The 23,682-nt window shown below is 33.3% G+C and overlaps 2 protein-coding genes across 2 annotated transcripts; both read left to right on the plus strand.

Moving 5' to 3' along the window:
- The first annotated feature begins 1,598 nt into the window (after window positions 1-1,598).
- On the plus strand, window positions 1,599-6,689 carry LOC134726558 (short-chain collagen C4-like). Its single transcript, XM_063590964.1, has 3 exons — window positions 1,599-1,773; window positions 1,994-2,068; window positions 6,201-6,689. Exons 1-3 carry the CDS (start codon window positions 1,599-1,601, stop codon window positions 6,674-6,676), a joined length of 726 nt encoding a protein of 241 aa, XP_063447034.1. The 3' UTR covers window positions 6,677-6,689.
- A 1,746-nt stretch (window positions 6,690-8,435) lies between these two features.
- LOC134726559 (uncharacterized) lies at window positions 8,436-23,408 on the plus strand. Its single transcript, XM_063590965.1, has 7 exons — window positions 8,436-8,565; window positions 10,176-10,285; window positions 10,794-10,929; window positions 13,343-13,495; window positions 21,209-21,316; window positions 22,029-22,094; window positions 23,323-23,408. The coding sequence occupies exons 1-7, from the start codon at window positions 8,436-8,438 to the stop codon at window positions 23,400-23,402; spliced, it is 783 nt and encodes a 260-aa protein (XP_063447035.1). The 3' UTR covers window positions 23,403-23,408.
- Window positions 23,409-23,682: the final 274 nt, after the last annotated feature.

Below are 23,682 nucleotides of genomic sequence, written 5' to 3' on the forward strand. Positions count from 1 at the left end.
AGGCACATGACATTGCAGAGAATGTAAAGAGGGGAGGTTAACATTATTGCTGTCTCTAAACCCCCTTTAAACCAGGAACAGCGGTGTAACAGTACAACATAAGAACAAACTGTTTAAATGAATAAATAAATACCAGTGATTTTTTGTTTCTCCTTTTCTCTTGTTTTTTTTTTTATTATTTCCATTTAATTTTCTTTAACTCGCAACTTTATTATTGTTAATCGTCTTCCTCTTATCCAAATCTTACTATACTTATTTTATACCAGCTACCCCGCTATTTTCATGGAAATTTGGGTAGACGGGTAGCATAAATAAAGTAAAAAATTGCATGGATAAGAGCATAAACACATAACATATTAATAGTGAAACAGCTGAAATGTTAAAGAAAATAAAACAAAAAGTATAAATATAAAAGTAGAGGAAAAAAGAAAATGGGGGTCGGTTAAGTTCTTTTTTAATCTAGGGGCCAGCTTGAGCCCACCTTCAGGTGCCGGATTTTCTAGCTTCGTTGAAGACCCATTGGTGGCCTTTGGTCTGCTCTTGGGTCAGGTTGTTGTCTCTTTGACATATTCCCCATTTCCATTCTCAATTTTACTTAACCTATTTGGACTCTATGTTGTAAAATTATAACGGACAAGATAAAGTCTACACAGTTAAACTATCAACGGAATGACTACTTACTTCAATGAGGAAAACGGCAGACGATTGTGTTGAGGTATAGACAAGTATTTGTAGTATTTCAAATTTGGATTGATTTTCTCATTGTTTTCTGATGAAATTGGTTTAAACCTTCAGTTGTGGACTCGATATAAGTTTCAATCTCAACATGTATAAGCGAGTATAATATTATACTTTCCTTTGGTTCCCATTCAGAAGTTTTTATTTAAAGCCCTTTGTCAAGGAAATATTTCTTTAAAAAAAATCAGCAATACCGGTATCCTTTCGTTGTATTTATTTGTCAATTAAGGTAGGATATTGTCAATAAAAATCACATCATATTGTGAAGAGAAAAAATATCATATATTGTCAAATAAATCAACTTCCACATATTATCACCTATACATTAGTATGTGCTTTTATGCTGACATGCTTATAGCTGCATACGTTTCTATGCATGTTTTTATTATACATCCCTGTTGGTTTTTTTTATTAAAAAATGTTTGAATTTGAGAATTCCTTATTAAGGTAATCCAGAAAAATCTATAATATGTATTAGATGCTATAATAATAATTTTTACCATCACTGCACGTTTTTCAGTTTTCGAAAATGTATTTTTAATGATTTTAAACAGTTGCGGATACAGATTTTTTTTAAGTGAAGGCCTACTGACTGCCCTCTTCGGTCATGCTTCAGTGATTCTTTACACAATCTGATAATGTAAGAAGATGTGGTATGAGTGCCAATGAGACAACTGTCCAGTCAAGTCATAATTGGTAAAAGAAAAACCATAATAGGTCAAAGTATGGTCTGGAAATTAGTGAACTTTATTTTACCTTCTGGTTCACATGTACATGAACGTTGAATAAGATTCTTATCTTCATATTAAACTTATAACGTACTTTAATATTTACATGGTCATACAGACTAGCATATTAAGATGGAAGCGATGAAACAAGCATTTTATCTAATTTGGTTGATAAATTCGGTTGTTATAGTGGAAAATTCAAAAAGACTTTTACTAGATGACCCAGATGTGGCAACACGATTCGCTCAAATGGAAATTACGATTCAAAAACTAACTCAACAGCTTTCTCAACTAGAAAATAACGCAGGTAATCCTTCACTTATTACATGTTATCATTGGCAATGATATGCATCTCCTAATTTTTTTAATAGTATGCAGTTATATATATTTGAAGGACTAAAAGTGTACAACCATTTTCTTTTATGATATGAAGCAAAGGCACTATAACATTAAAAAGAAATAAGTCAACACAATACAATTTGATAGAGACGTTGATAAATGCTGAATCATATAAAATTAAATTGTAGGTGCTGCTGGATCTACATATGTCCGCTGGGGAAGGTCAATATGTTCTGGTGATAACACAGAGCTAGTGTACTCAGGTAGGTAGGTCAATCTGTTCTGGGGATAACACAGAGTTAGTGTAATCAGGTAGATGCTTTATCTGCATATGTCGCTGGAGATTGCGGCTGCCAATCTGTTCTGGAGACAATACAGAGTAAGTGTACCCAGGTAGGTAGGTCAATATGTTCTGGAGATAATACAGAGTTAGTGTACTAAGGCAGATGCTTGATCTCTATATGTACACTGGGGACTGCCAATCTGTTCTTGGGATAACACGGAACTAGTGTACAAATGTAGGTGCTTGATTTACATATGTACACAGGGGAAGGTCAACCTTTTTCTAGAGAAAACACAGTGTATGCATGTATGTGCTGGATCTGCATATGTACACTTGGGAAGGCAAATCTGTTCCGAAGATAACACAGAACTAGTGTATTCAGGTAGGTGCTTGATTAACATAACATGTACGCTGGGACGGCCAATCAGTTCTGGAGATAACTCCGAGTGAGCATAGGGTACTAAGGTAGGTGCAATATTTACATACATGTATGTACGCTGGGGAGGGTCTGGATATCACACATAATTAGTGTACTCAGGAAGGCTGCTTGATTTACATATGTCCGCTGGGGAAGGTCAATATGTTCTGAAAAAAAACCCCACAAAGTTAGGATACTCAGGTCGGTGATGGATCTTCATATGTGAGATGGGGAAGATAAACCTATTCTGAAGATAATACAGAATTAGTTTACTCGTGTATATATTGTATAAACACACGACGCTGGGAAAGGTCAGTTTGTTCTGGAGGTAACACAGAGTTTGTGTACTAGTACTCAGTTTTGTGCTGAATCTGCATATGTACGCTTGGGAGTTTTCTGTGGATTCATCTATTTTTATGGATAGTAATGTTCGTTGATTAAGGAAAACGTGCTTTATCGTGGGTATTTGATTTCTTAGTTTTTCCAAAATCTGAATGCAAAGCCTACAGAGAAATTTCAATTAGTTGAACAATAGAATTTGTGATTCACTTGTACCAAGGACACATACATAAACTACATGTAGTATCAAACGAATAATAATGAATCCTCGATAATATGTTCTGCAGATAACAGAGAGTTAATGCACTCATGGATGTGCTGGATCAACATATGTACAATGGGGTAGGTCAGTGTGTTCCGGAGATAACAATTCAATTTTGTAGTTAGTATATTCATGTATGTGCTGGGTCTGCATATGTACGATTGAAAGATCAATCTGTTCTAGAGAATACTCGGGTATGGAATGGATTTACATATGTATACTGGGAAATAAAGCAACACGGAGTTTTTCCGTTGGATATCAACAGTAACGGGAGAGATATCAAGTATTAATTATGTCATTAGTTACACTCGCCGATCTGATTGAAATGCACACGTTAAAGTAGTGTTAAAAGAAGAAAAATACTCATATTTGCCTCTTATAAATTAGGAAAAAACACCATTTAATATGGTGGCCGGTTAAGGCCATTTCGCGTTTTCGCGTTTTCGCGTTTTCGCCCATCATATTATATAGGGCGAAAACGCGAAAACGCGAAATCGCGAAGTCGAAAACGCGAAAACGCGAAGTCGAAAACGCGAAAACGCGAAATATTTTTTCTTTCCGATTTCGCGTTTTCGCGTTTTCGCGTTTTCGACTTCGCGATTTCGCGTTTTCGCCTTTTCGCGTTTTCGCGATTTCGCGTTTTCGCCTTTTCGCCTTTTCGCGTTTTCGCGATTTCGCGATTTCGCCTTTTCGCGTTTTCGCGATTTCGCGTTTTCGCCTTTTCGCCTTAAATTATAGGTATATTGATCCAATATCCACCCGTTTATAGTATGGATCACATTTCCGACCTTACATTGATTACGTGCTACGTGTACAATGTTTCGAGTTCTTTCGGAATTATATTCCAGGTAACTCTCTTCAGAGGTCGTCCGTTTTATTTTTATTTTATATAGCTATATACCAACATATAAATAAAATTCTAAACATCTTTCCACACAAAAACAAAATATTATTTCATAAACGTATGAAGGATGATGGATATATTTTATTTCAAGGTACTACGGAAGAAGTTAAACTTCTTTTCGAAATAGCAAACACAAACCACAACCTACTGCAATTTACTTATGAAATTGACAGACAAAGTTTGAAATTTCTAGACTTAGAAACGTATAAAGGACAGAGATTTCAAAAAGAAAATATCTTAGATATTAGATGTTTCACAAAACCAACTGAAAAATTCCAATATCTACACCAAAATTCTAACCACGCTAAAAGTTGTTTTAAATCCTTTATTAAAGGTGAAGGAATACGGATTCTTAGAAATACCTCTGATCCTGACAATTTTAATGAAAGAATAAACTTATTTACAGAAAAATTAATACAAAGAGGTTACAAAATCGCTTTTGTAAATAAAATATTAAGAAATATTTCCCATACAGAAAGATTAAACAAATTAACAAACAAAGAAACAAGAATAAACAAAAACACAGATAACTATAATATATCTTTCATAACACAATACCACGCTAATGCGGAAAATTTACAAACCATTATAAGAAAACATTGGCATTTAATTCAAGACAACCCACAGTTCAAAAATCTCTTTGATAAAAAACCCACAATAGCATTCAAAAGAAACAGGAACATTGGGGAAATCGTTAAGAAACACTTGAAATAAATCAATGTCTCCCAATAGAAATTAATTAGACATTTATACTAAAACCAAAGGAAGGTGCGTTGACAATGAAAAATGCATATTGAAACGTATCTTAAACAATAACCAAAACCAGTTATCCATACGTTGATAAAACGAACAATAATAAATAAAAGGTACAATAATAAATGAAATGTACAAAATAATAAACAAACAAACATTTAAAAATAAAAATAAAAATAAAAATAAAAAATAAAAAATAAAAATAATAATAATAATAAAAATAAAAAATAAAAATAAAACGGACGACCTCTGAAGAGAGTTACCTGGAATATAATTCCGAAAGAACTCGAAACATTGTACACGTAGCACGTAATCAATGTAAGGTCGGAAATGTGATCCATACTATAAACGGGTGGATATTGGATCAATATACCTATAATTTAAGGCGAAAAGGCGAAAACGCGAAATCGCGAAAACGCGAAAAGGCGAAAAGGCGAAAAGGCGAAAACGCGAAATCGCGAAAACGCGAAAAGGCGAAAACGCGAAATCGCGAAAACGCGAAAAGGCGAAAACGCGAAAAGGCGAAAAAACGAAATCGCGAAGTCGAAAACGCGAAAACGCGAAGTCGAAAACGCGAAAACGCGAAGTCGAAAACGCGAAATCGGAAAGAAAAAATATTTCGCGTTTTCGCGTTTTCGACTTCGCGTTTTCGCGTTTTCGACTTCGCGTTTTCGCGTTTTCGCGTTTTCGACTTCGCGTTTTCGCGTTTTCGACTTCGCGATTTCGCGTTTTCGCCCTATATAATATGATGGGCGAAAACGCGAAAACGCGAAAACGCGAAATGGCCTTAACCGGCCACCATAATTTAAAGATCTGCATCGTGTGGATGTATAAGATATGAACGGCGAGAAAAAGAAATACAACTTCACAATTAATGCATAGACACAATAAAAGTATATGTCTATGTTAAAATAATAACTCTAACTTGTATTTCCATTCTTATTCAATACATATCATATCAAAATAGTTATAAAGCCAAACAAGTACAAAGTTGAAGAGCATTGAGGATCCAAAATTCCAAAAATTGTGCCAAATACGACTAAGGTAATCAATGCCTGAGATAAGAAAATCCTAGTTTTTCGATTAATTCAAAGTTTTGAAAACAGGACATTTATAAAAATGACCTCTTAATTGATATTCATGTCAAAACCGAAGTGATGACAATATACTGGGCTGATGATACTCTCGAGGACGAAATGTCCACCAGCAGTGACATCGACCCAGTGACGTAAATAGTTGTCAAAGGTACCAGAATTCTAACTTAGTACGTCAGACGCGCGTTTCGTCTACATAAATTACGCTTACGTGAGAGTTATAATATGGAGATGTCGCTGTTTGAGTATTTTAACATCATGCATGTTAGAATGAAAGAGCTTTTATAGCAGTACGTGAATATTGAAATTTATTATAAACCTAATACCTAATGTTTGTTTCAGGTTATGCTGCAGGACAGCTCTATTTACACACATCATTCACTAATCGACACGGGGGTCCTTCAAATTTACTGTGCATGCCAGGTGATCCGGAACTAACAAATATTTCCGGGAATGGTACCAGCTTATTATATGGCGCAGAGTATCAGGAAAATATACTTAAACCGGATGCTCACGACGAAGATGTTCCATGTGCAGTCTGCAGAAACACAAAGACCCAAAACACATTAATGATTCCTGGTAGAAAGTCTTGCTATTCTGGATGGCAAAAGGAATATCAAGGTCTAGTTGTTTCTGGTCATCTTGCATACAGTGCTTCATCGTACCTATGTTTGGACAAAGATCCAGAATATGTTCCTGGCGGACATGTGAATAATGATGGTAGTTTACTCTATGTAACTACAACTAAATGTGGTTCTTTACCATGCCCTCCCTACACTAATGACAAAGCTATCAATTGCGTAGTTTGTTCTAAATAAAAATGTATGTGTTTATTATTCTTATTTAGTATAGAGGTTTTATGTTTTCTATTTTCCCCATATCAATTTTTTCAAGTTTTCGGTTGAAGTAATTTACAAAAAAGTTGAGGTCTCATCAAATTGGAAGTCCACTTAGTGTAAATGTTCATTTTGATTTGAATATTCACGTTAAATGCCAAATTGGGTTTTAATCCCTAATTTCAAATTCACTGAACATTGAAACATGACAGTGCAAGCGAGGCGTTGTCCTATATAGACTTATACTCTTGTTATATTTCTATTGTCTCAAGCATTATTAATCTATGCCCACTTACTGTAAACCAACTTAGTTTGACTTTCTCAAAACCAAATATAGTCGTTAATTGGTTTGAATATAGGGCAATTAATTCCTCCAAGGAAATGATTTAAATTTAGTAATACAATAACAGACAATATTTCTCTAGGGAACAGATGAACATTGCCATGCGTTTTGTTGTATTGAGCCTTTTTGTGTCTTTTTCTGGTAAGTTGTTCTATTTTTTCAGTAATATCTGTTTGATATATTATACTTTTCGAGACTTAGAATATTTAAAAGACGCGAAAAATTAAAACGAAAATCCAAAACTATAATACTTTTTTATTAGATAGATTTGAAATGTTCTAAAGCAACATTAAAAGCTATATAAGATCAGCATGGACTAACATATTGAATTAAATTTGACAAATATCAAATGCATTCTTTAAGAAATATATGGAAAACAAAGAGAAACGAGTGGATCTGATTGTTAATAAATAACAATAATGAAATGATCAGGTTTGGCAAGTTGTTTCTTAAAAATAATGCAAAAACACGATATTTACGACACTGTTGCATTTTGCCATCAATTACACCTTAATTAAAGGTATGTCTATGCTTGAACAGTATATGGTGAAAAGGGTTTGTTACAAAAAAACATAGCTTAAAACCTATATATTGGCATATGTTCAAGGAAGCTTTATTAAAGGAAAAGATACAATCATATGTAGGTCAGATAAAAGTAAAAATGTTTCCTTATAGATAAGTTTTCGAACTAAAAATACTTATAATTATAGATTGATAGAGTTAATTGCCTCAAAGTTTTAAGTGTTTTAACTGAATTAACTGCCTGAGTTTATTCTACGTACATGATTCATTATGCATGAATCCGAGTTATTCTGTCGAATGTCGATATTTCTCATTTGGTACCCCGACGTCTTCCTGCATTGAAATATGGCACCATAAAATATATAAGAATGCTGCAAGTGGCATTACACACCAACAAATGACCAACCACCTTGACTTATTTTATCAGCTTTCTATGACAAGAGGAACATAACTCTTAAAAAATATTTCAAACCGAAATAGATATAGTTATTCTAGAATTATCATTCATTTTACTAACAAAATAACAAATACACATGTACAACAAAGTATCACAGATATAGATTGAAGTGGTATGAGTGCCAATAAGACAACTCTCCAACCAAGTCACACTTTATAAAAGTAAAACAGTATAGGTCGAGGCACGTTCTTCAACGTGGAGCCGTGGCTCACACAAAACAGCAAGCTATAAAGGGCCCCCAAAATACTAGTATAAACCCATTCAAACGGGAAAATCAACGGTCATATGTATATAAAAAGGAAAACGAGAAACTGTCTATTAATTTGTGCGTATTCTGAATTTATTAAGTCAAGCTACACTTTAAATCAGGGTCTTTCTTCATTGGACTTCCTGAAAGTAATTGGACAAGGAGTTTCCAGATGTGTTCACTTGCGGGGATAGACGAAATCAACACCATTGATATATTTAATGAATCATCGGTGATACATAAAGTGGGAAAAGCTTGGACAGGAACAGCTTTTAAATACACAAAATGGGCAGCGTTTATAGGTTTGACTTATATCTCAAACACAAAAAGTCTTAAACCATTTTATACATGCTTAATTCATTTTTGTTACGGACTACTTAATTTTTGCCTTACTTTATTTGATTACTTTGTTTCAATATTGGGATACGAAAATCAAATGAACGAGAGCTTCACACACATGGCTTAATTATTGATGAAAAGATTAAAAAAAAAAATACGGAACAATACATTTTGAACACCACAAGCTACACAAAATATTTCAATTAAACTCGTAGCTCAAGCTATTTTATCGTTCAGATATATTTTCCATTGTCACCGATTTTTTATAGAGAAAAAAGCCGATTCAAGTCAATTTTGGGAAAAATTATGCTTATTTTCCCTAAAGGTCTATAGATGTAGATAGTGTTATAAATCACTCCTCTGATATCTCCCTCTTAATCTCAATTAGATATTGTCACTCATCTTTTTGTGTGCTCAATGCCAATCTGACAAGGAAAACCCTTTTCAACTGCATTTTGTTGTTTTTCATATGCGGTGTTACTCCACTGTCCTAATTGGAAGATAAAGAGGGTTGAGGACTCACGATTATTTTATGTTAACCTCATGGAATGTGGTTTAGGGGTGCAATCTACCATCCTTCATAACCGTTTTGTTTATGGTTGTAGCATAAATCAGGCCGTTGATTTTCTAAGTTGAATTATTCAAATTTTATTACGCAGTGGCTTTTTGTGTGGTATTGATTTTTATATTTAGTTAAATCATACGTCGACACACCATTGTTCACATATTTCCTTACATACAAGTTTGTAATCCTGACTCGCGTTTTGACTACAAAAGACTCCTCAGTGACGCTCGAATAAAAAAAATGAAAATATCGAATAAATAACAAAATTCGGAAGATTTTGCTAAAATCATGTGATGTAATCTATTCTTTGGGTAGAGAATCCTTAGTATACTAGTTTCGAATTAAATTTATTATTATGTTAATTAGTAATTATGACCATATTAATTTATGTCGTGTCAGAGGTGCTAAGTACTCGAATGGCGATACTACCTGGGAACAACCTCTGCACGTAGTTGCATCGACCCAGTGTTAGACTTTGATTGATAGTTGTTTCATTGATAATTTGATCTTTGGTTTCTCATAGTTATCTGTTGACAACATTATCAAATCCACTTATGATGGCTGTTGGTTTCTGTTTTAATATCTTTTGTTGTTTACCCGTCAAAATGTTTTGCAAATTGTGAATCACTCAACTAAAAAAATGAAAAAAAATAGACTTTTAGAGTAAAACATTGGCAAGGTTAATGAACAATATGATGATTACAATACAATTAACCACAATGTACAATATGTTTTTTGTATTCTTAATTACATCCCTACTCTACAAGTGGGGCCTTTATTACATTTTATTTTTCCCTTCGTCGATTCACTCGTTCTTTCAAAACAAACATTTCCGATATACTTTTCTTCGAATTTACAGAATTAACAGAATAAATTCATGTTTGGTCGACAGATTGACAACCGTTATGTTTTTGTAAATAAGTAACGTGTGAGCACTTTTCAGATCTGCCGTTTCATCATCTTTATTCATCACAAATCAATATTCTTTGTGTACATGCTTGATAATAGGTTGCGGAAGCAGATATTCATCCTTTGGTTCTGGGAGAAGTATCCAAACAAATGAAGATTGTTTACAATATTGTTCTGGTTATTCATCCTCTTTATACTTTGTTATCAAGGTAAGTCAATAAGCATAAATGATAAAAAAAAAAAAAAAAAAAAAAAACTAGAAAAGTATTATAACGACACATACGTCATCGATTTATCTGGCATTAACTCTTTCTTATCATCAAGATGGGTCTTAATAACTTACACAAAAATAAAAAGATAAAAAATCTTCAAAGAATACACCCAATAAACAAATCTATGTTAAAATCTAAATGACTTTAATGAATCTAGCAACCGACAATCCGAACGGTGTGTGTCTACATGCAGTAATAATAACTGAATATCGCAGGTAATAACAGAACAAATCTTATCAACCATTGCACATATAAACAGTCAATTTGATATGAACACACACGTTCCTTCAATATCCTTATATTTTTTAAACTTTATTAGTGAACTGCCATTTACTTCAGTTGATTATTGCAAAGTAAAGGGAAATAACAATTATGTATATAAACTCATCATATATACGAGGATTAAATTTTGTATACTAATATGATAATAATATTCTTCTTTAAGAGTTCCATATGCAGTTGTTTGTCTGACAAACCTGAAACTTATGATGACATCAATGACTGTCGAGCGATATGTACAAACTCTTCCAACACACCATGTCGTTATGGAAATTCAGCTTTAGTGTTTGCATTTGTTGAAGGTAAAAGTTATAAGTCGTTACAATGTATATATTGCAACTTTTATTACTTTCCATTGATTGTTGTGCATAATATATTACATAATATCTGGTTTTTTTTATTATGCAGATTCCAATATAAAGTTGCCATCTCGGTATATTGAAAAGGAATGCATTTCAACAGACAACCACAACCAATATTTAACTGTAAGAGACTGCAATGAAAAACATCTATATGGATGCAGAAACACATCATGTTAGTTTTAATTTCATTTACTATTTATAACTTCAATCAACACAGACATAGACATGAAGCTAACCTATCGTCTTGTATAAAGCTGATCAAAGACTTTGAAAATGTTACTAAGTCAAATCTACAAGGTCTAATTCAAAGATCAAAACTGTTATAATCATCTTCAATAATAATAAAATATCTACTACTCCGAGATACAAAAAAAACCCAGGATCTTTATATTGACGACCTCATGGCTTTTATTAAGGTTCCTCACTTACACCTATATTTTGTAGAATCGTCACGATATAAAAGAGATGATTTCAACTTTCTCAATGTGAACAATTAATGTAGAACATTGAAGAATCATTCATATTTGAAATGATATTCCAGAGTTTCCATTTCGTTATCGCCATTTCCTTGACAAAAACTGCTTACTCGTATACTACCTAACCACGCGTTTGTAATGACGGCTGTTATTTGGTAAATCAATCAGTAAAGTCGTTAAAGTATAAGTGATCAATTAACGCGTCCGAAATGCTTTTATAGACTTGCCTTCTACAAGAACGCTCAAAGCCGAACAAACGAGAGACAATGATGTTTAAAAACCGAAATAGTTAAATTTTGCAATATAACCGAAATCAGAGACATGTATACCAAATGAATGTAATAAGATGTTGTATGTTTGGGAATGAGATACCTCTCCCCCAAAGACCAAATGAATTAGCAATTGACAGCAAGTTGCCACATCACCTTCAACACTGAGCAAAACCCATGCTGCTTAGCAAGGGTGTATAAAATATGTTAGTTACAAATGTATATGTCCTCAAGCTTGATAAGACAAAAAAATGACCAATTCATATGTAGGAACCAATTCAAGATAAATTGATGCATCATTAAACATATTTATGTGCAAAACAATAAAACAAAAATACAATTATGATATACAACATGCATTCCTGATATGAATGTTGGATCTTGAGGCAATAGCAGATGTGGAAAAGTAAAAGTGAATACAAAAGGAGAGGGAGTAAAGTACCATGATTTATATATTTTTCAGAGACATATCTGTCTTTGTCACAATGTATGATATCAAGTATTCCATATAAACAATGTTTTAATGTAATATTTCATATAGAATAAGAATTCAGTAGGTAGACATTGTGCTAAATAGTGACACCGAGAAACCATTTTGAGACCACTAAAGTCGTTTTTTTATCCAACGATCATAAAATTCGGAATAATCCCAGTTCAAGTATAATAGGACTAACCGTTTTATAAACCTAATGTGTCATTGTATAAGCAAGTACAACCTAAAAATATTTGCTCAGTTTTCTTTTTTTTTGGTTAAAAACAGTCGGGAGTCTTATTGCATACTGAACCTTAAATTTGGGCTTCTGGAATCTGGATGCAAATTCGCCTATGATTTGATTAAATGTTACTTAAAAAAGCTAAAGATAACAAATGAATTATGCCTCTATATAAATTAAGTGAGTCTTACCTGAATGATGATGATTTAGGTTGTATTCAATTACAATTTTGTTGTTTTCTGTACATAAAGCTGTTTGTAAATAATCAATATTGCGGATAGTTTGGCGGATTTTTTTCACTCGAGAAATCTCGTGCACACGCGTGAAGTTGTCCGCTGGGTAATAGTTGTAGCGACCAGTTGTCAATCTCTGTATTTATATATCTCTGCCAAAACGACAAAAAAAATATATCAAAATCAGTTTGTAGTGTATGCTTTACTGAATTAATACTTTACAATAACACGATGTATTGCAGAATGAACATTGTATTTGTTAATTGCATATTTCTTAATTGCATATTTCTTAACAATGATAATACATTTTTAAAAGTACTTGGGTGTATTGTCTGAAATTTCTTTTGCGCTCTAAGATTTTTTTTCACAATTATGAAAAAAATATTGTAACACATGTCATAGCATGAATTTACCGCTTGTCAAAATCAGTTATCATTGATATCTAAGACACATGATCCGTAATATTTCTGTATATGTTTCTCTAACCGCTTGTTTTCATCAGTAACGTTTACAGCCGAATCCGAATCAAAACAAATTTTGTGAAAAATCTGTTGCATTATAAAAAAGTGGCCTGCATGTGCTTTCATCCTGGATATTTGTCTCACCATACCATATATAATTATTTCTATGTTGTGATAAAAATATTTTCCTTATATTTGCAGGGGAGTTAACAAGAAAAACATGGTATGATTACCAAGAGGACTGTTTGAAACAAGGACACTTTGTACTGTATAACAGAGATATTCTCAGTAGCCTCACTCCATCAAATGAAATATACTGGACTCCAGTTTTTAGGTCCCATACCTTGTCGTCTGGTATTTAATATATTGTTATTTGCAATGTTTTAAATTCATAGAATTTTAAAAGTTATTCCTGATCTGATATTTTCTTTACCCTGTTAACTAGGCTGAATATTTTTTGATCATTTATGTGATAGAACTATTTGTTTTACATATTATTCGTTTATACAACATGTTTCAACCATAATAAATACACATCAAGCGTATGATCCAAAGTTAATACCGACACAGCAGACCAAAGCCAATTAACTAATAAAACCTCAATGCGTTGACCTTAATAGACCTTTGATAAGAGAATTACAGGCGTGAACAATGATTAGAGATATGTACAAATACATATAAATTAACCTTGACCGCAGATAATTGATAGCTTTTAATGACCGTCTATAAGAACGATCACAGACAATATACCATAATTACGAAAGTAGTTATTGTTGATATAAAGCCTGTAAACGTCCAGCAGGAAGTATTTCAAGATACCCAGTCTGATTGTTTGAGTACTGAAAGAATATAAAACATAATAAAATAATTATTTTTATTATACAAATATTTGGGCTTAAGGGCAACACGTTATGTTACAGAAAACTTCCTTGGCGTCAGTGAATAAAAAGCGATGAATGTAAACTAACTGACGCCAACATTATACTTAACTATCCGAGCAGTGTGCGCGGCACACTGTGTGAATGCTTGAGGATATTTTTTCTCTAGTATCATGTAATTCACTCAGTTCTGTCATATTGTAAATCAAGAACAAAACAAATTACATGCTACCTGCAGTTGACACAAAACACACAGTATGTACATAAAATGATAGTGTGTTCTCAGATAATTAAGGATAATTTGCCGCTAAAATACTGTGCCTGAGCTAGCCACATATCTTTGACAGAAATGCGTCACCATAGGGGTATTTGCATACACGTGTGTGTACGACTACCAGTCTACTTGTCTCAGAGTACTTTAGCAAGCCGTTCCCGAGCGGTATAGCCTTACTTGATTTTCCACGTGGTACCGCATAAGAGTAAATCTTTGTGGGCATAGACCGACGTGAAATAGAGCTGTTGAGCAATCAAGATGAGACTATTCCTCGTTAAGGCACGTAGGCACCCTAACTACTCAGAAAATGTTCATAAATGTCTGGCCTGATCATTTATTATAGTAACATAACGTGAACCATAAAGGCACAACATCTTCATAATAATCGGCGGTGTTGGGGCGGCTGGAGGGTTGATTTGAATTGTTTGCACTTCTATACTGTTACTATCTTATCAATGCAACTGACTGAATAAACCTGACAAAGATTGAAAATTTAACACGTGCACCAAGTCATGAGACGGTTAAGAAAACATTGCCGTCTCTACCACAGACATAATAAATCTAGTAATAAAATGTTTATCGTCCACCTAAATAAATAATGATTTTTAACAGAAGCCGAGTCGGACAGAACATGAAACATTAATATAAACATCAATTAAAAATTTCTAATTTATACAACATGTTTCAAACATAATAAATACACATCAAGCGTATGATCCAAAGTTAATACCGACACAGCAGACCAAAGCCAATTAACTAATAAAACCTCAATGCGTTGACCTTAATAGACCTTTGATAAGAGAATTACAGGCGTGAACAATGATTAGAGATATGTACAAATACATATAAATTAACCTTGACCGCAGATAATTGATAGCTTTTAATGACCGTCTATAAGAACGATCACAGACAATATACCATAATTACGAAAGTAGTTATTGTTGATATAAAGCCTGTAAACGTCCAGCAGGAAGTATTTCAAGATACCCAGTCTGATTGTTTGAGTACTGAAAGAATATAAAACATAATAAAATAATTATTTTTATTATACAAATATTTGGGCTTAAGGGCAACACGTTATGTTACAGAAAACTTCCTTGGCGTCAGTGAATAAAAAGCGATGAATGTAAACTAACTGACGCCAACATTATACTTAACTATCCGAGCAGTGTGCGCGGCACACTGTGTGAATGCTTGAGGATATTTTTTCTCTAGTATCATGTAATTCACTCAGTTCTGTCATATTGTAAATCAAGAACAAAACAAATTACATGCTACCTGCAGTTGACACAAAACACACAGTATGTACATAAAATGATAGTGTGTTCTCAGATAATTAAGGATAATTTGCCGCTAAAATACTGTGCCTGAGCTAGCCACATATCTTTGACAGAAATGCGTCACCATAGGGGTATTTGCATACACGTGTGTGTACGACTACCAGTCTACTTGTCTCAGAGTACTTTAGCAAGCCGTTCCCGAGCGGTATAGCCTTACTTGATTTTCCACGTGGTACCGCATAAGAGTAAATCTTTGTGGGCATAGACCGACGTGAAATAGAGCTGTTGAGCAATCAAGATGAGACTATTCCTCGTTAAGGCACGTAGGCACCCTAACTACTCAGAAATGTTTTGGGGAAACGATATTATATTTGGCCAAAATAAAATATCATAGCCCAAAACGAAATATGTAACGTTATGTTGCCTGCCCAAGTTGCATATTGAGTAACCCCAAAAGATTGAAGATGTTGTGCCTGATGAAGCCTTGTGTCTTGTTAAAATTAAAGTTGATCTAGAGAAAAATTAATGTCAATATAAAAATCCTTAACCACAATATTGAGATCAACGTGAGAAGAAAAGACACAAGGCTAGGATGGAGTTATAACCGATGGTAAAAAACGTTTTCGGCATTGTATCTTGTCATTTAATCTTTTCCAGCGCGGATTTAATATCCAATTTGGAAGTTCTAATGTAACGTTTAAAACAATCTGATTTCCAACGTCCCAGTGTTTGTATCATGCTGTCCTCAATACCTTGAGAACTAGCACTTGTGGCCGCACCTGATCGAAAAGAATGTCCGCTATAATCCTTGTCACTATATCCTAATGCTATGAGTATTGTTTTCAGCTTGCTTATAAAATAGTTCCGGGAAAGTGGTTTTCCGGTTTCTTCAACGAGAAACGAATCATTCTGCTTTGCGTTTAGGTTTAATCTTACACTCATCAGCTGGGATAGCAATTTATACGGACAAACGACGCCCTCTATCTTGAACAAGGAAATTATAATACCTTGTCGGAATATATCTGTCTTTGTAGCTTTTAAATTAACAGTTACTTCGCATTCTGAAACGAAATTTATGTCAGAAACGCATAAATTTGAATCTGGATCAAACACAGTTCTACATGTAAACTCATTGCATCTCAGAAAACCATAAAATGCCAGAACACACGCTGTTTGAAATGTTAAATCCATATAATTATGATTGAAAAATCCACATTGCAAACAAGTTACTATTTCCTGTAAAATTTTAAACGTTATTGGTAACTTTTGTCGTAATGGCTTACTCTCAGATTTTTTAACTCCATTTAACACATTTTGCAAGCGTTGGTATGTATGACCAAATTTATCACAAAGTGGGTTCACATTATCAAAATTAACTCCATGAAAACGAACTCCAGCGAGATATAATTTGATTGTTGAATATTTCAGTTTTAACACTGATTGGCAATGGGCCACGAAATAGATCAATAAATCTTCCGAAACTTTAGACATATTGAAAGTCCTTGAGTTGAATCCAGTGATATGATTGCCACAAAATTGAATAAAACATTTATATCCTGTTGAATAAACATTGCGGGTATTCACGTTGATACTTTTATTCCATAAGCTGTCGACTGCTTGGTCTAACTCCACACAATTTCGGAATGAGGAGGGCAGGTGCATGGATTTGGCGAAGCTTCTGGAGCCAATTGTCGAAACCGCTTCATCTGGTAACGAGAAAGAGCATCTGCTATGTTATTTTCTTTCCCTGGTACATGTACAGCATGTACAACAAAATTAAATTTAGCCGCACACCAAGTTAAACGGCGAACAAGATTCATAATTACGTTACACTTTGAACGACCCTTATTAATAATGTACACACTAGACATATTATCACAATGAAAAAGAATGCGTTTAGTAGACCATTCATGCCCCCATAAAATAGCAGATATAACAATCGGATACAATTCTAAGTAAGCCATTGAGAAAGACTCCTCATCGGGCCGAATAAAATCGTCGGGCCAACTGCCTTGAAACCACCTTTTCCTAAAATAACCTCCGTATCCGATTGTTGATGAAGCATCCGTAAATAAATGAAAATCGGACGCATTAATAACGTTATCGCTGATAAAAAATGATATACCATTCCACTGACTTAGGAATTTAAACCACATTGCCATGTCATCTCTACATCCCTTTGTAATTGTAACGTGATGATAAAGTTCTTTAACGGAGTGTGCTAATGTCAATAAATACGACACAAACGATCTCCCTGGTATAATTACTTTACATGCATAATTGAGATGACCCAATAAACTTAACATTTCACGCTTAGTACATGAACGTCTATTAAGATAGCTGTATAAAATATCCTTAATTCTAACAAGCTTCTCATCAGGTAATTTAGCAATCATATGCATTGAATCGAGAATTATGCCGAGATATTCTAATGCAGTAGATGGACCAACTGTTTTATGAGCGCTGAGAGGAATCTTTAAACTATTAAATACATATAACATTGTGTTCATATTCCTTGTAGCATCTACGTAAGGATTGTTAATCAGGAGAAAATCGTCTAACAAATGTAACACGTGCCGCAAACCGTAATTATTTTGTAAGATCCAACATATTGCCACTGATAATGTGTCGAATATCTTGGGACTTGAACGGCAACCAAATGCTAAACGAGTATAAAAATAGTACATGTCATTCCATTTTAATCCATAAAATCGCCATAAAGAATTATGTACAGGTATTAATTTGAATGCATCGGTTACGTCACACTTACATAATTGACTTTTAATTCCTAATGACTTAATTATATTTATAGCGTCGTCAATTCTTACATAGGTTAATGAATAGTCTTCCTTATTTATCAAATCGTTGATGCTGTGATGCTCATCATTGTTGTGAGGAGCCGAGAGGTCTAGAATTAATCTTTTCTTTTTTGAATATTTTCCTTCAACAATACCTATCGGACTTATTCTATAAGTATCAAACGGAGGTTTTGTAAATGGTCCAATAAGGTATCCTTTACGAAGTTCGTCATCTACCAGTTTCGTAACATCATCGGGAAATTTCTTGGTAGACAATAAATTCTTACATTCCAAAGATTTACTTGGTAGTACGTTTATGCCTGTGTCAAAACCATATCGAAGTCCATTAATTAAATTAAAAACAAAATTTTTATCTGGATAATGTGTAAGTTCAAATTCAAGTTGATCGATATCAATAGGCGTAGACACTAGTCAATTCTTGGCCTGCGCTTGTTCTTGTGACGGCCCATTGTTCGTTGTAGGGGAGCACCAGTAGATGATCTAGTATTAACATGGGCGAATGAACATTTTGTCCCCTTGAAACATTTTCCTGATAAGAAATTGTTACACACTTCCCGACCACGAAAGAAAAGAACAGGGCGTCCTCGTATATCTGTATTGGAATCAACACGATCGTTACTCCCAACTTGTGATTTCTGAAAATGAGTTTGATTATAAGTTGGTTTCGGTCGATTATTCGATTGACCAAAGCTTGGTAACGTTTGACAAACAGCTGTGAGATGCCCAAGACTACCGCATGTTTCACATTCTTTAATTATTTGTCCACTTGTGATGGATGAATAGAGTTTTTCGTCTCTGATGGACCAATCTACAACTTTACCATGGGTCAGTTTGATAGCAGCTACCTTATTTGCGAAAGCCTTGTGATACTCGTAGAAAACGGGACCTTTATATCTTGCAGAGATATCAATGATATCTTGAATATACATATCGAATTCGATTCGTCGGTCTTGCTTTTCACAGATAATATTTTTGTAAATATTAAAAGCTTCTAGAAACTCTTGTATAGACAAGTTTCTTTGAAGGCGGGGATCGCGATGTTTGATTAACAATACGGACCCGTCAGATTCATCAACGGTTTTGTAATCTTGTACGTTTTCTTGATTGTTAAGAAGGGTAGCCAGATTAATGTACTTGCCTTCTAAAATCTGCTTCCGAACGTTCGGTGCCACTGCTTGAACATGCGGAAACATGCCTGAGGAAACCTTGGTAGTGTGATAAGATCCTGTATCATGATGTACTCCATTATTTATATCACTCACGAATGCAGGTTGACTAATGATATTTGATTCTCTAACTAATAGCGACTGAATTAAAGTTCCTTGATTTTGAACAGTTTGCTCCATGTTGTTTAAACTGGTGGTAAGTTGAGTTAATGCTGGAATTTCGGGCATAACTGTATTATCCTGTCCTGAATTCTCATTTAATAGTTCCAATAACTGCTCTTTTGTGAAAGTTGATGGAGCCTTGATGCCTTGCTTTCTTAGTTTTCCTTTAACTTCGTCAAGTGTCAATTCTGTATTAGAATTCTGTATAACTGGTGTGTCACTTTTCTTACTTTTCTTACTGGAAACACGCTTTTTACGAACTGGCGGCATTTTTAAGAAGTAGTTAAAAGTTATGAAATAACCAAATACTAGTAATATTGATTTCAAAGATATGTGGCTAGCTCAGGCACAGTATTTTTGATTTGAATTGTTTGCACTTCTATACTGTTACTTTCTTATCAATGCAACTGACTGAATAAACCTGACAGAGATTGAAAATTTAACACGTGCACCAAGTCATGAGACGGTTAAGAAAACATTGCCGTCTCTACCACAGACATAATAAATCTAGTAATAAAATGTTTATCGTCCACCTAAATAAATAATGATTTTTAACAGAAGCCGAGTCGGACAGAACATGAAACATTAATATAAACATCAATTAAAAATTTCTAATTATACATTTTTTTTATAGATATAGGAAGATGTGGTGTGAGTGTCAATGAGACAACTCTCCATCCAAATCACAATTTTAAAATTAAACCATTACAGGTCTATGTACGGCCTTCAACACGGAGTCTTGGCATACACCGAACAACTAGCAATAAGAGGCCCCAAAATAACTAGTGTACAACCATTCAAACGGGAAAACCAACGGTCTAATCTATATAAAAAAACGAGAAACGAGAAACACGTATAAAGTACATAAACAAAGGACAACTACTGTACATCAGATTCCTGACTTAGGACAGGTGCAATCATTTCCAGCGGGATCAAACGTTTTAATGGTACCAAATCTTCTCCCTTTTTCTGAAACAATAGCATAACATCACAACATAGAAAAACACACGATAAAATATCAATTGGCAGGCTTAACTCAATTAAAAATGCGAAAAATTTCACCCTTCGACAATAATCACTTTTGAAAAGAAATGCTTTTAAAAATGCAGGTAAATCTTGTAGTTTATACAAATGTAGTAAGAAGAAGCGAAAACTAGAAGATATTCCAAATAATCAAAGCTGGTATATTGACTAGATCCATATTAATATAAGATAACAAAAAAGCATTATAAACAGTATCAACAGGTCGAATTAAAAGAAAATACGATTTGAGGGTACTCGCAGTTACTGACAGCTAGTTAAAAGCCAAAGCCAAAAACAATTAATAATAAATAATCATGCATTAGAGACTTAAATCAACTAAAACACATCCCAGGGATTTTAATTTCAATTTTCAGTACTTTAAAATCTTTTTATAATTATGTGACGAAGTTTAATAATTTCTAAAGTGAGTTTCGAATGATGGATTTGAACTTACTTAATTTGCAGAAATTGCTAAAGGGAAAGATTTTTGTATGGCATTGCCAAATGCTGAGCCCAGACATTTCACAATAGAAAATTGTTCATCTCATTTGCCTTTTCTGTGTACAAAATCAAGTAAGTGTCGATATTTCATTTCTTGGTTATGTTTTCCCATCGTTTAATTATAAAATTATCCAATGCACACAATGAAGACTCTATCGGGTAGTGTATTGTATATGCATATGAATTGTTATTACATATGGTGTAGCGTTCTACTATTTTCATTGGATAATGAAATCACGTGTTTCAGTTATTTTATGTATCCGTAGCCTTGTTTCTATTTTTACGTATATTCACGCTATATTTCTATTTATATGTATATTTGTGGTCAATATGTGTTAAATTTAGATTTATGACGTCATAACATCACACATAATAGCCACAGAGGAAGCGCCGCGGCATACAATAAGAAAAATTGCAAGTTTATCACTAGATATTTTAAAAAAAAATTGTTAAACGCAGACGCCAAGAATGCAAGAAAGCTAATGCAACAAGCTATGAAGTTGTTAAAGAATATTGATATTTTCAATTACATGTTATAATTCTTGCCCGAATTCTTGCAAAATACAATTGAAAAATACACAGAAAGAACATTAAACGTCATTTTCCTAATACATTATTTACATATGTAATATAAAGATTAAGGACTTTCACTTGGTATTCACGTTATATATGGACCTGTTAGACTATATTGACACTCGGACTTTGTCCTCAGTCAATATAATCCAAACACGTCCATATATAACGTCTATAATTGATAAATAACAAATATCACTTTCATATTTAGAAAGACCAAAGAATGCCAGTGAATCGGACATAAAGCACCTTTATGAGATGGCAATTCTTACATCAGGTAAGTTTTCTGCTAAGCTTATCATAAGTAAATGTAGGCTTATTTAATGTTAAACATCGTTTGGTTTAATTATAGTTTGATGTGTTTTATCTTTTGATTTTGCCATTAGGAATTTTCCACTTGGATTTTTCTCAAAGTGCAGTATTTTTGTAATTTTACTTTTTTGCACGGTGTAACATTGGATTGAAAAAAGAAAAGATTTGAACTTTTCATTAAAAGTGTAAATCCGAAGAAAAAACATAAAAAAAGTTCCCCAAAAATAACTCCAAGGAAAATTTATAGTGGAAAATCCATTATCAAAATGCATAATCAAAAGCTCCCACACATCAATGGAAAACAACTGCCATAGTCCTGATTAATGCAGGAAATGAAGGACTAAACCTGTTTATTTAGTTAGCTTAACCTCTCATTTGTATGAAAACTAACTACAAAACTCCTAAATGACTTGATTAAAATCCATTGATATTTTTTCGTTTCAACAAGTTTCCTTCTGTTTTCTTGTCTCTATACTTAAATTTTTTCTAAGGTTGACATTTTTTTATGTGTTTTTTAATTAATGTTTGTATTTTTTTTTACTGTTTTAGAGTTCTGATTCATTTGCCATTTTCAACAAGAAAATATTTTGAAACTTATGACCAAAATACAGCTTTTACATGAAAACCCTGTCTAATAAAATCTGAAATAATTTTTCTTCTGATGAATCACATTGATACTATTGTTAACTCTCATTGGTTTAAGTATATTGCTTAAATTAAACATGGGATTTCGAATAGATTGATTTTTCTATCGTCTAAAAAGTAAAACCACAAAAATACTGATATTCAAAGATAATTTAAAACGGAAAGTCCTTAATCATACGGCTAAATCAAAAGCGCAAACACAAAATTATATTTTATTCTTTTATTAATGTATTTGAATGATTGTACCAAAATGCATAAAAATCATCAAACACGCTTCACATCAAATAAACTTGCATTTATTTAAACTCTGAACTTCTAAAGAAACATAAATGTTTTGTTTACTATCATTATCAAGAATGAAAATGACCAATTGTGATTCGAAACACATGACTTGATATCCCTTCGTCACGAACTCTCAAGTCAAATATTTGAAAGCCGAGGAGATATTAGACCCGAAATTACGGATTATAATGTTTCCTTTAAAAAAATACATAAGTGTAAAAAAACTATACTTATCGATGTTTATTTATTCATTTTATCTATTTAAGTAATAATAGCAGCTGCTTTGATAATCATTTTATTGATATTTCTGATGATAATGATCAGCTCTAGAGCATTTAGAAGGTAAGTTCAGGGCTTAGCTTTTTATTTTATTGATATTTCTGATGAAAATTATCAGCTCTAGAGCATTTAGAAGGTAAATTCAGTGGACTTTGCTTATCATTTCATTGATATTTCTGATGATAATGATCAGCTCTAGAGCATAAGGAAGGTAAGTTAAGTGGATATTGCCAATCATTTTGGTTACGCTAACATTCCAGATTAAGAATAATTTGAAAATGTGCATTGGGCTTTCTACTTTATTTTCGATCATATCACCAACATAAGCATGCAAGAAATACTTGTAT

This window comes from Mytilus trossulus, chromosome 7 (assembly GCF_036588685.1).
Source record: "Mytilus trossulus isolate FHL-02 chromosome 7, PNRI_Mtr1.1.1.hap1, whole genome shotgun sequence".
Classification (NCBI taxonomy): Eukaryota; Metazoa; Mollusca; class Bivalvia; order Mytilida; family Mytilidae; genus Mytilus; species Mytilus trossulus.